The sequence below is a fragment of the Pteronotus mesoamericanus genome, unplaced genomic scaffold (assembly GCF_021234165.1).
Source record: "Pteronotus mesoamericanus isolate MK-2021 breed Mesoamerican mustached bat unplaced genomic scaffold, CSHL_Meso_final scaffold_533, whole genome shotgun sequence".
NCBI classification, from domain to species: domain Eukaryota; kingdom Metazoa; phylum Chordata; class Mammalia; order Chiroptera; family Mormoopidae; genus Pteronotus; species Pteronotus mesoamericanus.
In genome coordinates, this window is record NW_026555320.1 from 1,463,209 (window position 1) to 1,480,368 (window position 17,160).

Sequence of the window (17,160 nt, forward strand, 5' to 3'; positions counted from 1 at the left end):
TGATCAACACTTGCCATCCATCTCATATGAGAGAAACAACCTTGCAAAAAAAACGATCTGCCCTTTTGCCTAATTTAACTTCCTGGGTTTTGCTCCCTTCTGCCTATAAAACTCCTTGCCTTGTATAGTATTTCCAAGCTCCTTTCTATCTGCTAGACTGGATGTTGCCCACTTCATGAATCACTGAACTTCAAGTTTTAAGATTTGAATTTTGTTCTTTGTCAGAAAGGTCAGAGGCACTACCTTAGGCCAAGGAAATCCAGCGGTTTCTGAGTTTAGAGACTGAGTTTAAGAATTCCCTTTGTTCTTCCAACTTTGCCTGATGATTGAGGGTGGTAAGGAGCAGTGACAATTCCAAGAAGTTTGCAAGCTTTTAGTTAAAGCTCATACGATTTTTCCCAGTGAAGTGGGTACTTTAGTCACTACATACCTTGGAGGGTATACCCCGAGTGGGAAACACATTTTCCAACAGTGTCATTGCCACTGTGTGGGTGTCAGCCTTGCGGCAAGGGGAGGCTTCAACAAATCAGAAAACATACAATAACAAGAACATATTGGTGACCCATACTAGGTGGCAGCTGAATGAAGTCCAGTTGCAGATACTCAAATGGTCCACAGGAGAAGGTTTGAGGCCTCTGGAAACAAAAAGAGTTTTTCCAGGATTATGAACATGAAAGGGAGCAATTGGTTTTCACAATTTTACAGAATTCTCCACGCCAGCATTTATTCATAATTTGAGTCACCTTCGCTGCACCATGGTGGGTTAATCAATGGAAAAACCAGAAGACAGGTTTTGCCAGGAAGCTTGGAAGAACCAAGCAGCTATCTTGGGTCTCCCATAGTCCCTGACTAAGTTTACAATGACTGCCCATTGTGCTTTCTCTGATTCAGGAGATGGCCCATGGCCACGTCGCAATGACCTCGGGATGACAATAGGCAACGTTTGGCAACAAGGGGTCATTTTCTCGATAGTAGAAAGAACTTCATTCAACGTATGCCACAGCCCTTAGATTCTGCTGCTGCCGTCCGTGGGTGAAAGTCAGCCAAGGCATTTCCCTGATTCCCAGTTTCAATCCTCTTGGTCTGAGCCTCAATTCTGATGACAGCAATTTCAGAAAGTAAGAGAATAGCAGCAAGAAGGCATTTATTTGCAATCTGCTTATTGGAGTCCCACAGGTTTGAGAACATGTGACACTTCTTAGTGCTCTGGTCCCAGAGTCATGTTTTTATAGATCTTATGTTGCTGACTTGAGAGATCCTGAACTGAAGGGCCGGGTTCTGATTTTTATCTTTACATGTCCAAATTGAGTGTTCACGCCATTCTCCAAGTAATGCCAGATCTCACTAAAATACGAAGTGTAGTCCTGGCTGGTGTGGCTCAGTGGACTGAGTGCTGGCCTGCAAACCAAAGGGTCGCTGGCTGGACTCCCGGTTAGGGCACATGCCTGGGTTGCAGGCCAGGTCCCCATTGTGGGGAGTGGGGGGGCACACAGGGGGCAACCATGCATTAATGTTTCCCTCCCCCTCTTTCTCCCTCCCTTCCTCTCTCTCTAAAAATAAATAAACTCTTTTTAAAAAAATAGTAAGTGTATTTTCACTAGTAGTACATGATGGCTTCCATGTCCCTTTATTATCACCATCATTGTATACTCTTAAAAGATCAGTTGAGGAACATTTAATTTGGCGTATTTTGCCGTGAATAATGTGCACTTTTTTGCCCAAATTTCTGAGGGACAAATAAGGATGCACATTATACATGGGCAGTACTGATTCTGTATTTATATAAATGTTTTTTAATTCTTCTACTTATGCTTATGTGTTAAAAGTGTAACTCTAGAAAGCAATAATGACACTCATATGCCAAATAATGCTCTGGAATATGATAATCAGTATTGTTTCTAAATATAAATAAGTAGAATTAAAAAATGAAAATTAAAGATTTTTTTTCCTGAAAATTTGGCCCAAAAATGTGGGTGCACAGTATACATAGCAGGGCATTATACACAGCAAAATACAGTAATTTGAGCAAACATCAATTCGAACCAGGTGGTGCCAAACCAGAATTGGATAGGAGCACTCCATCAGCAGAAGGTAAGGACAAGGCCTTTTATAGAGATGAGGAAGCAAAGCAAGTTATTTGATTAGCTATACCTTAAGAAGTTTGCATTATTTGGGAAAGCCCAGTTGGCTGCTGTGATTGGTTGTTGTTCTTAACCTTGAGCCATTTACAGAAATTGACTTCAGCTTAGCTTTCAGATTGCTTAGGCCAGCCACAAAAGTATTAGCTCCATCTCAGTCTAATGGCCCCTCTGTAACTTTAGCACTTCTCCCCTTTCTGTCATCTTCTCGTACATGGGAGAGTGACCAAAAGTTTGGCATTAGCATCACTCTCAGTCACCATCACATTTAAGCTGTTCTTGTCTCATTGTGAAACTCATGAAACTTGGAAGTTTTAATACCAGAGTTTTGGAAGACTTGTTTTCACTGTTCATTTCATGGTTCATTTTGTTTCTCCTTCTCCAAGCACAGTGAGACCATTCGCTATACTGCTGCTATCTACAAACATGCTTTTCAAGGCCCTTGAGCGAGCGCCATGCAGCAGGAGACTGCAGTGATGGCTGTGAGGTGCGTAATACCGAGACACTGGGGCGTGCTCCTTAGTCGAGGTCCCCATGGGCCAAACCAGTGAATATGTATGAAAGAATGTACCCGAGGAGGTGTCCTCCTGTGTTAGCTAAGTGGTTTGTTAATTTCTTGTATTTGCTATAGCACCGGAGATGTAGATCCACGTACAGTTGGATGTACCTGTTATGGCACAGACTCCTGCTTGTACAGTCAATAAATAAGTTAAAGCAATTGTATTATCTAAAACCACCTCAGTGAGTAAGCCCAGGGACTCCTGCTGTGTAGCAGAGGCCTTGGGGTAGATTCAGTGATAGTTGTTAGAGTTAAGGAGCACAGCTTCCTCATGAGTTAACAGAGAGAAAAAGCAAGTAGCAAAAAAGGCAAAATGAATAAAAGGTTTTGTATTGCAGATGAAGATCTTGACCAGTGGTTTTGGAAGAGCTGTCCACCTCGCGATGCCCTCTGCTTCTGGGGAGGAGCCTCCACATCCGTTTTAATTTTAGATCTCCCTCTGGCGCACGTGTCCAAGGTCTGCAGGAGTCCAAGGTCTGCAGGAGCCCTTTCTAGTTGGAAGATATTGATCCAAGGTTCAAGGCCTTGAAGTTTGGCTGTTGTCTAAGGAGTGAGGAAGATCCAGGATGGTCCCTTTCAATGAAGTTCAAGGGCAACCTTTCTTCTTAGTGATTCCAAGTCAGAAGAGTGGCAAAAAGTGGAAAAGATCAGTTTGGAGAGTTGCAGCCATATATTTTAAGAACCTAGAAAAAGTCAGGATCCAGTCAGGTTTCCAGGTAGATACCAAAACCTCAAAGACCGTGAACTGGACTAGAATCTGGTATTCCCAAGGGTATGTTATGGTTTTTTATTGAAATATAATTTTTCTCTTTAATATTACCTGCATATTTAGCAAAGATAATCACAGTAAGCCTAATTGGTTAGCAAAATAAGTCTAGTCTTATTATACCTGGCTTGATTATTTAAATAAGTGCAACAAGAGTAGTGACTGACATAGAGGTTTTTTAGAGGTCTGCTTTGCCCAAACTTTTCATAAGGAATCTCAAATTGGACTTTTAGAAGACTCTTAAGGCTAGGAAGCCATGCCAAGGACTTGCCAGATGTTGCCTGGAATATCTACAGATTTGAGTGAATTCTTTATCTCTTGACATGCCAAAATATCTTCATATTCCTGGGGCTGCCAGGAAGTTTTGGGACCCAGTAAGAAAGATACCAGGAGGTTTTCCAAAGGACTTTATTGGCTCCATAAAATCAACCTTGGTATCTTAAAACTGCATGGTCATATCTGATTTTAGGCACATCATTTTTAAATATGACATTTGGTAATATAACCAATGTTTCCAATTGTGTTCTAAGGAGAATAGATTTTTACTGAATTCATGCAAATGACTATATTCCATAAGAATAAAATATTTAATAAGTTTCATAATTCTGGAGGAATGAGATAAGGAGAAAAAGATAAATGTGTTAATTCTGTTTACAAAGGTATAATTTACCAAGTTGCTATAGTCATATATCACTTCAGAGAAAAAAAGAAAAAGATTTTAAGTCTGGAAAACAAAACATTAAAGAACTAGCATGTTTCAAACAAAAAGTCATAAAAATTATAATCATCCTTATCAGTTCATTGAATCCCAGGTCATTTATTCTTGCTCTGCTTGAATCCAATTTTTCCAGTAGAGTTTTGGAAATTCTTACCCAGTAGTTAAAAGTTATCTAAATCCTGTATTCCAGACTACTTGTGTTTTTCATTAATCTTTCTGAAGATTAGGCACTTTTGCAAAAGGGTCAGAGTAAAACAGTAACTATTTGTAAATGACTGAAAGACTTTTTAAGTGGCCATGGTTAAAAAATGATGAGTTCATTTATAAATGTATTGTCGTGGCATAATTTAACAACTAGACAATGACAATATTAACAAATTTCTATGAACTTCAATTTCTAGATTACCTATATTAACACTTATCTATACACATGTAACCTAATGTTCATTCTTTTTTTATATTGTAATGCTTCCCATGATATTTAACATACCAAATAAAGCTAGTTTCTTGTCTTTTTTTTTTTGTCCCTCAATAAACATTCTTCCTAATCTTATCTGAGATGCCTCCACAGAATCACATTAAAATCTGATTTTCTTGAGCCTCAACTCTCTTCCCTTTCTACTTAGACATAAATCACAGTTCATAAAAAATCTGCCCTCCAGGTAACATACCTAGCATTGGACCTCTAACCTCCTTCCCTCCTTTGCCACACACAATCCTATTGTCCTGCTAGGAGGAAGAGGAAGAGGAAGATAAAAGGCTTTACTGCAAGGAAGAAAAGAAGTGCTTCGAGGTCTTATACATGACCTTGAAATAGGAGAGGAAATCCTCTGGAAAGTTACTTGTCTCTTACGCCCTTCGGAATGAAAGATGGTCCAGAAGATAATGACAATAAATAAGTTAAATTTAGGTTAAATTTAGATGGCGGTTGCAGTAAACAGAACTAGTTGATAAGTAAATCAGATTAGTTTAAGTCTATTATCTTGCAAGAAACTGAATCCTGTGAATTATAATCTCCCAAGAATGCTTCTAATTGAGATTTTATTTTTTCTTAATATTGTACTTATTTTTTAGAGAGGAGGAAAGGAGAGAAAAAGAGAGGGAAACATCAGTGTGCGAGAAAAACATCTATCGATCAGTTGTCTCTCTCCTAACCCAGGACTCTTCCAACCTGGGACCCAGCCCTCTACCCAGGCATGTGCCTTAACTGGGAATCAAACTGTTGGCATTTCTGTATACAGGCCGGCGCTCAATCCACTGAACCACACCAGCCAGGGCTAACTGGGATTTTCAATCATCTTGGCTGCAGCCAGGAAAGTCAGGTCTTCTTTGCAGTAAATTTTGAGTAAGCCCTTATTTACTTAGGTGTCAGGGTGGAGCCAGCCAGTTCAGCACTAAAGTCAGTGAGAGGAAAAAGTACATATTGGCAGGACACGATTGCTCTTTGAGGCTGAGATAGCAGTAGTAAGACTCCCAGGGGTTCCAGGCATGTCTTCACAATGGTGGCTCAAATAAAGGTTATGAAAATTTAAAAAGAAAGACTCCCAGGGGTACATGTAGAATATGCAAATGAGGCTTTTGTATATGATATCCTATGCCAGCCATCTTTAAAATTTTTGATCCAGAGGTGGGAGGAGAGTTTGTGCCCAGTTTAGGTATGGGTCAACTGGAGAGTTGAATTTTTAAAAATTATTTATTTAACAAATAGTATATGCAAATAATTATCTATATGCTCAAAAATATAAGGTGCCATACCCAACCTCAAAGAGCCTACATCAGCGTGGCATGGAAGTACACATATACGCATTAAGTTACGAATCTGTGACGAGATAATTGAATAACTGCAAATTATAGCACAGGTTAGTTCGAACTATTGAGGTCAGGTTAATAATTTAGGAAGGAAGAAGAAGTATTAGAAGAAGGAAGTCTTTCACAAATGAGCTGGATCTTGAAGGTTATGAGGGGGAGATTTTAACAACAGGATGAAAGAAGGATTCCCTAAGTAGTGAACAAGTGATGAGGGTCTAGATTAAAATAAGAGTTTTGAAAGGGCCACAGACAAGAGAAGTAAAAGGGGCATTTTGAGATCTTCTTTCTGTCATATTGTCAGTTTGCCTCAAAAAACTCATAAAATTCAAAAGGGGAAAAAAAGGTGAATCAGTCTTGGAGAGCGACATTCTATAAATTGGGAAATGAAGGAGGTGGGGGAGAATAACAAAGATACAATCTCTGTCCCTCAGAAGCACCCAATCTAATTGTGGGATGCATAACAAAGCAATAAGATAGATATTTCAACAGAAAAAAGAAGAAAAAAAAGAAAACCGCACAAGTCCATGAAATGTGCATCCATTTGTCCCCAACAGTTGGGAGGGAACACACTGTTCCTCCAATCTCCACCCTCATGACCCCGCAGACAGCACTTAGGGGACGGCCCACTTTCATTAGTGGTTCCTAGAAGGGATCAGGGTAAACATCCATCTTACAAAGAAGGCTTAATTCAAAGTGCCTTGCTCTCTGCCTTGGAAACTCAGGCCTTAGGAAACTGACCGAGCCAGACCTGAGTGCTTCTCTCCATGTGAGTTTGCTGGTGGTGGTTAAAAGTGGAACGCTGGCTGAAGGCCTTCCCACACTCAGTACATTCATAGGGTTTCTCGCCAGTGTGAACTCTCTGGTGCACAGTGAGCTGTGAGCTGTCACTAAAGGCTTTCCCACAGTCACGGCATTTATAAGGTCTCTCCCCAGTATGGGTTCTCTGATGCACCATAAGGCTAGAATTATGACTGAAGACCTTCCCACACTCGGTACATTCATAAGGTTTCTCACCAGTGTGAATTCTCTGGTGTATGATAAGGTATGAGTTTTGATTGAAGGATTTTCCACATTCACTGCATTTATAGGGCTTTTCACCTGTGTGAAGTCTCTGATGTCGAATAAGACATTTGCTCAGGCCGAATGCCTTTCCACACTCATTACATTCAAAAGGTTTTTCTCCAGTATGAATGCGCTCATGGTCAGCCAGATGAGAGTTCTGATTGAAGGCTTTCCCACACTCCCTACATTTGTACGGCTTTTCCCCACTGTGAAGTCGTTGATGTCGAATAAGACTTTTATTCCGACTGAAGGCTTTGCCACACTCAATACACTCATAAGGCTTCTCCTCAGTGTGGATTCTCTGATGATCAATAAGATTTCTATTAGAACAGAAAGCTTTCCCACACTCGTTACACTTGTGGGGTTTCGCACCAGTGTGAAGCACCTGATGTCGGACAAGGTTTTTATTGCGAGTAAAGGCCGCTCCACACTCACCACACTCATAAGGTTTCTCCCCAGTGTGGGTTCTCTGGTGGTCATAGAGTTTGTAACTCTCAGTGAAGGCTTTTCCGCATTCGTTACATTTGTACGGTCTCTCCCCGTTGTGGTGCCTCTGGTGTTGGATGAGATGGGAGCTGTGCCGGTAGGTCTTCCCACACTTGCTGCATTCATAGGGCTTTTCCCCCGTGTGGGTTCTCAGATGAACAATGAGCTGAGAGGTCTGCCTGAAGGTCTTCCCACACTCGGTACACTCATAGGGTTTCTCTCCAGTGTGAATTCTCTGATGGCCAATGAGGTGTGAGCTCCAACTGAAAGCTTTGCCACATTCGTCACATTGGTAGAATTTCTGTGACTTCAGAACCTGATGTTCTGCAGGACTGGAAGACAGATTGGGACGTTCCCCAAGTTCCTGACAGTCATCACATCCATCTTTTGCGGATTTGTTTTCATCCTCACGTGTTACTTGCAGGAAATCACTCTCCCGGCTGCTCCCTTCCTCCTCGGAGGGTTCTAGCTTCCCTAAAGCACCTTCAGCGACATTTCCAGCTCCTGGTCCCCCAGGAACCACCCCGTACAGGCATCCTGATGTCCCATCAGATGACCCCGATCCTTTAGAAACTTCCTGCCCTCGAGGCAGTTCTGATTTCTCCATCCTAGTCTCACCTGATGCCAAAAGAAAGAAGAGAAAAACGCTTTTACTCATTTTTTGTCCTATTGAGAAAACAATCACCAGAAGTGTATGTGCCTGAAAAAGCCTTTGTATGATGGGTAAGGAATGAGGTGACACACTGAGAACAAGAGAAAAGGAGAAAAGTCTCAAATTTTTCTTCACAGACATAAAGACAAAGAGGGGGACGGTCAGTGGAGATGGTGGAGGAAAAGCCATTAGGACAGATACTTGCATCAGTACAACCAAGTGAGTAAGGCAACTGAAAGCAAGAGACCAGATGTAAAGCTGGCTTGAACTTGGGATCTTCCACAAGTCACTCAGGTGCTATGTGTCCTCAGTAAATAACAACACTAAGATCTTTTCCAGCCATGACACTGTACAGTTCCATGATTCTCAGCAAGATGGTGGGGAGAGAGAGCGACGGCAAACACCTCAAATGAAGTATGAGAAAAGCACGGGCAAACATGAGACTTGAAGGGAGATTGACATTATGAGTGTATAATTAGAAAAAAAGTATAAAAAAGGAGTGATTCTGGTATGATAGCTTAATGACAAGATTTGGAGAAGCCATGGGTTCAGAAATGCTGGAGGAAAGTACTGAGGGGGAGTGCAAAGCTCTAGGAGTGGGGATCGCCTAGACCTTGGCGAACTAGTTAGGAACTAGTGCTACAGTGCTATACAGATTGAGAAAGGCATCATTAATGTGGAGTATAAACCAAAACACGACTGTTGTATTTTGATAATCTGGAACCATCAGGAAACTGAACAGCTGAATATATGATTCTGAATACAAAAATTGGGAGAAGGCAGAGCAATCACACTTACAGCTAAACACAAAAACTTTGGTTCTTTTCAATCATGTCTAAAGTAGCACATCATCATGCTACTTTAAATATACAAGTTGTAGATTTCTGAATACCTGACTCCTGAGCCTGCCCTTTCCAGAGTAGACTTGTCAGTCACAGAGCCTGTACTGACAACAGCACCTTTAAGGAGCTGCCCTTGTTTAGTGTTTCCTGAAGGAAAAATTGAGGCAACCATGCCTTATGCCAAGCGACCCAGATCATTCCATGACGGACCACAGGCCACTGGATAGGGGCCGGGCATTATAGCCAAGCGTAGCTAACTTTTCTGGAGATCAGTTATCCTTCTGCTGTGGCCAGGAACAAAGTTCTGCCCAAAGATGATATGTAATAGCTGAACCGCCCGTGGAGTCCCTCTCTAAGTAAATTCCTAACTGGAAGGAGAGCAAAAGGAATACAACTGCAACAAACGAGAAGCTCAAGGTGAAATGATGTATGGCGGGAAGCCACGCCATTGGGAATAAAACTCATTCCTTTTGTTGCTGAGGTTCCCAGGCTCCCCAGGCTCAATGAGGCCCCGCTTCCCGAAGTCTGGTCTAGCTGGTCCGTTTGTAGAGGATTCCCATTCCCTTAGCCTTATCGTAAATAGCATAGCTCCTTCCTTAAAGTAACTCCAGCGGGTCTCTATACCTTATAAACACAAACTCTAACTAAACCACCCTAACTCAGTTCATAAAGACATAAAGAGAACGTTGATAAGTGTTAAAACTGGGTGATGGGTGTAGAGAGGGTCATTATACTGTTCTGCTTTGTCCACGTGTGCAAGTTTTCACAATAAACAGCTAAAAAAGGAAAGAACTACAGCAGAGACAACGTGGAGGATGCGGCTGCTGAGTTCCCGGGGCACAGACTCATTACCCGGTGAGGCCATGCTGCGGTGAGTTTCTGGCACGATGTTCCGGCACACGGCTCTCCGACTCGATGCCGGACCTTCCCACTTCTTCTCCGCGCAGTCCACGGACAGGAACTCGTACGCCGCGGACCCCTGCAACGACAAGCTTCCACTGCTCAGAGACATCCCCGCCTGAAGGGCAGAGCCATCAGGGACACCAAGAGCACAGGGCAAGGGCCCTGGTGGGCTAAGCGGGGGAGGAGGGAGGAGCTGGCATGACACATCCCAAAGGACAAGTCCAGGGTGAGAGAGAGAGAGAGAGAGAGAGAGAGAGAGAGAGAGAGAGACCGTCAACTCAGCAGGCGGCCCCGCCTCCAGGGAAGCAAGGAGACGGGGAGCCCCAGGAGCAGCCTCAGGAGGGGCGGGAGCCCCGGACAGGAGCTCTAGCGATCCCTGGGCCACAGACTCAGGCCGTCGGGAAAGACACAAAGAGCCAAGCTCACCTGGGGCCCGACCTTCTGAAGCACCGCTGCTGCTGCGTGGTGTCCTGTGCTCCCCACTGGGGGAAGGGCCGGGGCCGGGGAAGCACGTTGAGCTGAGGGTGGACAGAAATCTGTGAGTGGACAAGGCCTGCCCTTGGGCCCAGGAAGGCTGTATCCCTCTGAGTGGATTCAAGAGGACCCCGGCAGCTCCACACGCAGGCACTTGTCTTCCATCCCCACAGGTGTTCCCCTACGTGTGCTGCGAATTTTCCACGGAGGATGCAGTAGAGGGTTTCTGCTCAGACTGAAACTGGTAGAGGTTTGATTCCCAGTCAGGGCACATACCTAGGCTGCAGGTTTGATTTTCCAGTCAGGGTGGATGCAGAAGGCAACCAATCGATGTTTCTTGCGATCTTGCACACGTGCGCGCGCGCTCTCTCTCTCTCTCTCTCTCCCCCTCTTTCTTGAATAGAATAAAATAAACCTTAAAAAAAGAAAAAAAGAGAGGAAAGAAAAGTGAGCACAGTCTCTGCAACCATGAACATCGATAAAAAGCTAAAGACCTTCTGGGCCTTTGAAACTGAATGAGAGACCCAGATGATAAGGAAGAGATGGAGGTCAATGAGCTGAACCTGTCCAGTTAAATTCAGGTACCCTAATACGACAGGGTCCATTCCTGTCCCAACTATCTTCTGAGAACAGAAGAAAGCCTTCATTCATCAACTTACTGAGATTCTGTCACAAATGTGAGCCTGTGGGGCCTATGAAACAAGATGAGCTAGATCAGGCCTCTTCTCTGCAAGAGTCATACATTAACCCACTCTCATGCCCACAATGAAAACAAATGCTTCAAAAAAATAGTGAAAATACCAAACAATCATCTGGCCATTTCTCAGGGACATTTCTTTCTTTATGTCATTTTGTTCCTCAACTCACATGCAATGTAATTTTGTTTTCCTTTTAAAATCCTCACTAAGTAGTCTCTTGTTCTCATGTTTTTCCTATCAGTATGTGGGTACCTAGGTTGATTCTATACACAGATAATAAGCAAAGAAGTTTCTCAGGAGTCACCACTAAAGAAAGATTTCCCTTCTAGTACATATTTAAAATGGTAAAATAATACACAAATATCTCAATTAAGAAAGGAGCTTAAACCTAGTGCTCAAAACTTTACACCTAAATACCATTCTCTAATAAATAGCACCAGGGTCCTTGGAGAAGCGATTGATTCCAGGGCTGGGGTACAAAAGATACAAGAGGAGTAGCTTCTGAGGCCAGAAAGTCAGGAAAAGACACAAAAAAGGATGAGGGCACTTCGGGGGGCACAAGCCAACCTAAAAGAGCTCCCAACGGCCAAAGCTAGAATAAATTAGACAACAAAATGAACAATAGCACTGCATTGTGAGCCAAAGACTAAATTACACACGCAACATCACATGCTGATAGACCTCATCGAACAAATAAACAAAGGAGATGAAGGGACAGCTCTTCCTCACAAAGGATTCCGGTTAATCAATGTAGACGGAATAATGGAAACACAGGTCACCGTTAGACCACGGCAGCGGTAACTGCCATAGGCAAGATCCCCCAAAGACTGATGGGTGCAGTTAGGGAGACGCAGGATATCCCTGTGCAAAGTCCCAAACTATCTTCCCCCAAACACTTCACCAATTACAAAGGAAAAGACACTGTCTTTACAGCGGTGACCCCTGACAGACACCACAGGGTAAAATTAATATCACCAGTAATAAGACTCAGCATCATTCTCAACCTAAATGGGAGAAAATATATAAAAAACCAAGTTGATTCCAAAGAACCTATGCACCCCAATGTTCATAGCAGCACAATTTACAACAGCCAAGTGCTGGAAGCAACCTAAGTGCCCATCAATAAATGAATGGATCAAAAAATGATGATACATTTACACAATGGAAAACTATGTAGCAGAAAGAAAGAACTCTCACCCTTTGCAACAGCATGGATGGAACTGGAGAGCATTATGATAAGCGAAATAAGCCAGGGGTGAAAGACAAATACCATGTGATCTCACCTATAAGCGGAAACTAATCAAAAAAACAAACAAGCAAGAAAAATACAGCCAGCAACACTGAAAGGAAAAACAAACTGACAGTAACCAGAGGGAAGGGGGGCGGTAATGGGGAAAAGAAGGGGAAGGATCAAGTCAAGGAACATGTATAAAGGACCCACGGACAAAGCCAAAGTGAGGAAGGATTGAGGATGGAGGGTCGGGGTGAGTGGAGCAGGGGAAAGTGGTGGCGGGAAAATGGAGACAAATGTACTCGAACAATAAAAAAAGAAAATCAACACTGTGCCAGGTGCTAGGGGGTTGGGGAGCTTTTTATTGGTCAAAGCATACCCAAAAAAGGAAAAAACAAATTGATGGTCATTCTAAAAGTACAAATACGAAATACTTCAAAGGTGTCAATGTCGTGAAAAACAAGGAAGACTGAGGAACTGGCACAAACTGAAGAAGAATAAGGAGACATGACAACTAATGAAATGAGGGATTCTGGACTGAATCCTGGCACACGAGGGTCAACAGTCAGAGACTGAACTCTGATGAAAGCCAGAAGTTTCATTAATCATACTGTACCACCGTAAATTTCTTATGCTTGGTGATAGCACTAGGGTTATACAATGTATTAACTTAAGCAAACCGGGTAGAGAGGATAAGAGAAGTCTGTACAGTTCTGCAACTCTCTGTTAAGTCTACAGTTATTCAAAATTGGAAGGTTTTAAATCGAAGAAGTTTGAGGTGTTATTATTTTTTTCCTGATTTATTTGTACCATAAATAAAAGGTGGGGCAAAAGTGGATTTGTAGTTGTTCATAGGGAACATAATAATCAATAAATAATAAAACAAGAATAAACTGTTTTGCCTACTCTCTACTGTAAGCCTACATTTGCCCCACCCTGTATTTAGCATTAACTCGGTAACCAAGGACACTAAACACTTACAACTGCTATCTCTGACTGGGATTCATTCTTTCATTAACAAATATTTAATGAGCAACTACTACGTATCAGGCCCGAAGGCCATAGCAGTGAATTCAGCAGACATACAGCACTGCCTTGAAGGCCTTATAGGAAGACAGGCAATGAAATAAATAAAATATAGGGTGTGTTGGACAGTGACGGGTGATAAGTAGTATAAAACAGGGAAGGAAGAGAATAAGAGATTTAAGATCAGGAAAGGGAAAGTGTAAGCTCAAAAATTCAGTCCTGTAGAGCCCATCGTAATTCGCCTCAGGGAGCACTTCCAGGTTGTTTCTGATATAAAATAGTGGAAATGGCAAAATAGGGCAAGTTATGTTTACTAAACGCATTTGCACTCTCACGCAACTCGGGCATCGCAGAAAGCTCAGACACCAACACTTCCCGGATACCAGGAGCCACAGAACACTGATCAGTGGGACTTTTTCTCTTTTTAGAAACTGTTTATTTTCCATCAACCTTATTCCCATTCTGTTAAGAGCAGCGAACGACCCCTCAGTGGTTGTCCCTGCCCGTTCAGCGGCCTGCGCAGTGGGGCTGCGGACCCGGCTTCGCAGAAGCCCCTGAACAGGCCCAGAGGGCGGCCGCGACCTCGGGCCGAGCCGCAGCGGACTCGGGAGCCCGAGCAGCGCATTCACCCTGAAGGGCCTGCCTGGTCACAGCCTATGTTTTCGGCAGCGCCCTGCGCTTCCTTCCCCGTCTCTTCAGGGTCTCTGCAGAAGCGGGATCCAGCAGGACCCCCACAGGGTGTTCGCGGGCGACGGTGCCGCGCATGCGCACAACTCCCGGGCCGGCCTCCACCCATCGGACCCCCTGAGCGGCCCCCTGGTTGTAAGGGACAGCAACGTCCACATCACTCAGAGGGGAGTCTGTGACACAGAGCAGCGGCAGGCAGGCTAACATAGGGCGCCTCAGTGAGAGCCTAATGGTCAGCCCTGGGGTCAGTAACCGCCAAAAGCCCCGGGGCTCCCGGAGGCCGCCGGGATGCGGTGACCGAAGGGGCCGGGAGCACCGAGGTGGCAGTGGGAGTGGCTGTGGTGACGGCGCCAACTTCAGCACAGCTCCCCGGCTTGTGTTCCTGGACCACGTGGCACTGACAGCAGCGGGGCTGTCAACGGTGACGACAGCGCGCGTGGCCGGCAGAGGCTCCTCCCAGGTTCTCTTCAGATCTGTGATGTGGATGCCATCACTTTTCCGTTTCTAAATGTCCTGGGCCATTGGGAAGTCAAGGCTGGTGACCCCTACGTGGGCTCCTGCTGCAAGACTTTTGAGCATGTCCTCCTCCTTCATTTGCAGGCCATGCAAGGGCCTGCAAATTGTGAAGTTTTCCTTTTAGTTACCTGGAACCGAGAACACCACCACATGGACACCTCTCTGGGTAGCATGGAAAACGGCAGAACGATTAGTATTTTTGATACTTTTGTCAGTTCCCCTTTTAAGTACATACTGAGGTTTATCTTCAAAACAGTCACATCTTTCCAGCTCACAGGAAGGATTACTTTTTTAACCAAAACTTGTCTGCTTTCTTCAGCATTAACATGTAAGAGCAGCCTCACTGGTCAGTTCCTGAATGTGCACACAGATAATACACACGTGTGTATAACAGCAGTTTCCTTAATCAAAATAAGGCTAAAAACACTTCTTGATGTTTCCTTTGCAAAATAACTGACCTGCTATTAATGAGTCTTAAGTATGAACTGCAAACAGTTTGAAACAGGATGGTGTTCTTTCCTGGCCACCACCCTTAACTGAGGAAGGACACCTGGACTTTGTAAGCCTAAGCAAGTCAGAAGACAGTAGAGACTTTAGGTTAGAAATGTACCTCACCCTGGACAAACTGCATTTTACATACTACTCTTTCATTCTGAAAACAATCATCCTAATATGTTGTAATAACTATATATGGTGTTAGGTGGGTCTGGAAATATCAGGGGGAAGGAATACTCCAAAACGCATATAACTGTCTAACCATTATGCTGTACACCTGAAACTAATACAAAACAATATTGAATGGAAAATATAATTGAAAAATAAAATTTAGCCCTAGCCGGTGTGGCTCAGTAGATTGAGCGCCAGCCTGTGACCTAAAGGGCTGACAGTTCGATTCCCAGTCAGGGCACATGCCTGGGTCGTGGGCAAGGTCCCCAGCAGGGAGCACATGAAATGCAACCACACATTGATGTTTCTCTCTCTCTCTTTCTCCCTCTCTAAAAATAAATAAAATCTTTTTTAAAAAAGAAAAAGAAAATTTAAATTAAAAATGAATAAAGTTGGCCTATATAGGAATATAACAACAAAAAGATTTTGTTCTTTTTCTCCCCATACATCACTTGTTAAGCATTCACAGCCTCATGCACTATGTACTATAGGAAATAAACTGCAAACAAATGTTTTCTTTTTAATTATACTCACAAAAATACGTCTTAGTGGTTTCATAATGCTAGCACCAAAGGTAACCAACATCTGAGCAAATGCATTCTGCAAGTTAAAGATATATCAAAGAGTAATAGTATAAATGTATTTACTGCCACTGAATTTTCACCTTAAAATGGATAAAATGATAAAATTTTCTTCATCACATGATAAGTGTTATATGCAAAACCCAAAAGTTTTTTAAAAGCAATAATATACAAATGCCAAATCATTATGTTGTAAAACACCTGCAACTTAATGTTATGTCAATTTTTCTCAATAAGAAATTAAGTAGCCCTGGCTGGTGTGGCTCAGTGGATTGAGTGCTGGCCTGCGAACCAAAGGGTCCCAGGTTGGGTTCCCAGTTAGGGCACATGCCTGGGATGTGGGCCAGATCGCAGTAAGGGGCAGGTGAGAGGCAACCACACATTGATGTTTCTCTCCCTTACCCTCGCTCTAAAAATAAATAAATAAAATTTCTTTAAAAAGAAATTAAGTAATTAAAAAGTAAAATATATGGTGTATGGATTATATGTTCAAAAAGTAACAATGTGGAGATGCTAGACCTCTGCAAGCCTGTCTTTCTGGCTCTGGCTTTTGCGGAAAGGGCAAGGCACTCCTCTCTGCTGCGCAACCTCGGCACCCCCGTCCCTTTGCTCGCAGGTGTTACCTGCCTCTACTCGAGGGGACGGTTGGGGTGAAGGTGAAGTACACGAGGAGAAGGGCTGCAGCCAAGCAGTCCACAACCTGCGGGCAGTTTCCTGTCCAGTCCTTGTCAGAATCTAGAAAACGCTAGCTGCTCTCTCGCTGGAGGCGCACAGGTCTCCGGTCCTGCCTGGTCAGTGCAATAGCTTCTTGTGTAGGTGCGCGCGGCCCAGCCAGGTGGCGGGTCCAGATCCTCTCAACCCTGTTCGCTGCGGTTCGCCATCCTCTTCTCTTTCCTCTTCGCCGTCGTCTACCTGACCGTCAAGGATACCGGAGGCCGGACCTTGAAAATCTGTCCAAAACAAAGTTGAGCCTGGACGTGTCTCGTCTTCATCACCCTTCTCCCCATCAAAGACTGGCAAGCTGCAGCCGCTCTCACCCAGGATCTCCCACTGCACCTTTCTTTGCTCCCTTGCCCTTGTCTTCACTTTTCGTAAAGGTAGACGGCCCTGGTCCACAGTCAGGAGACCCATTTAGGAAAGGGTGTTGGATTAAACCATGTTACAGTCTGTGAATACTTGAGGCTAAATACTAGCAAAATTAAACAAAATGCAGCACACTTTCTAAAAGTTGGTGAAAAGTGTGTGTAATTGAAATAGATTATTTTCAAAGACTTTAATTTATGTTAAAAGACTTTAATTTACAAATGGTTAGAGATATGCTACCACCGATTTCTCCCTTTTTACAC

The 17,160-nt window shown here is 43.5% G+C and overlaps 1 protein-coding gene across 1 annotated transcript; it reads right to left on the minus strand.

Annotated features, from left to right (window-relative positions):
• Positions 1 to 6,583: 6,583 nt before the first annotated feature.
• LOC129087645 (zinc finger protein 852-like) lies at positions 6,584 to 13,989 on the minus strand. Its single transcript, XM_054594589.1, is given in 5 exon segments — positions 6,584 to 6,756; positions 6,759 to 8,156; positions 9,885 to 10,011; positions 10,362 to 10,453; positions 13,848 to 13,989. Coding segments are annotated over 5 exon segments (1,800 nt in total). The 3' UTR covers positions 6,584 to 6,715.
• Between the last annotated feature and the right edge of the window lie 3,171 nt (positions 13,990 to 17,160).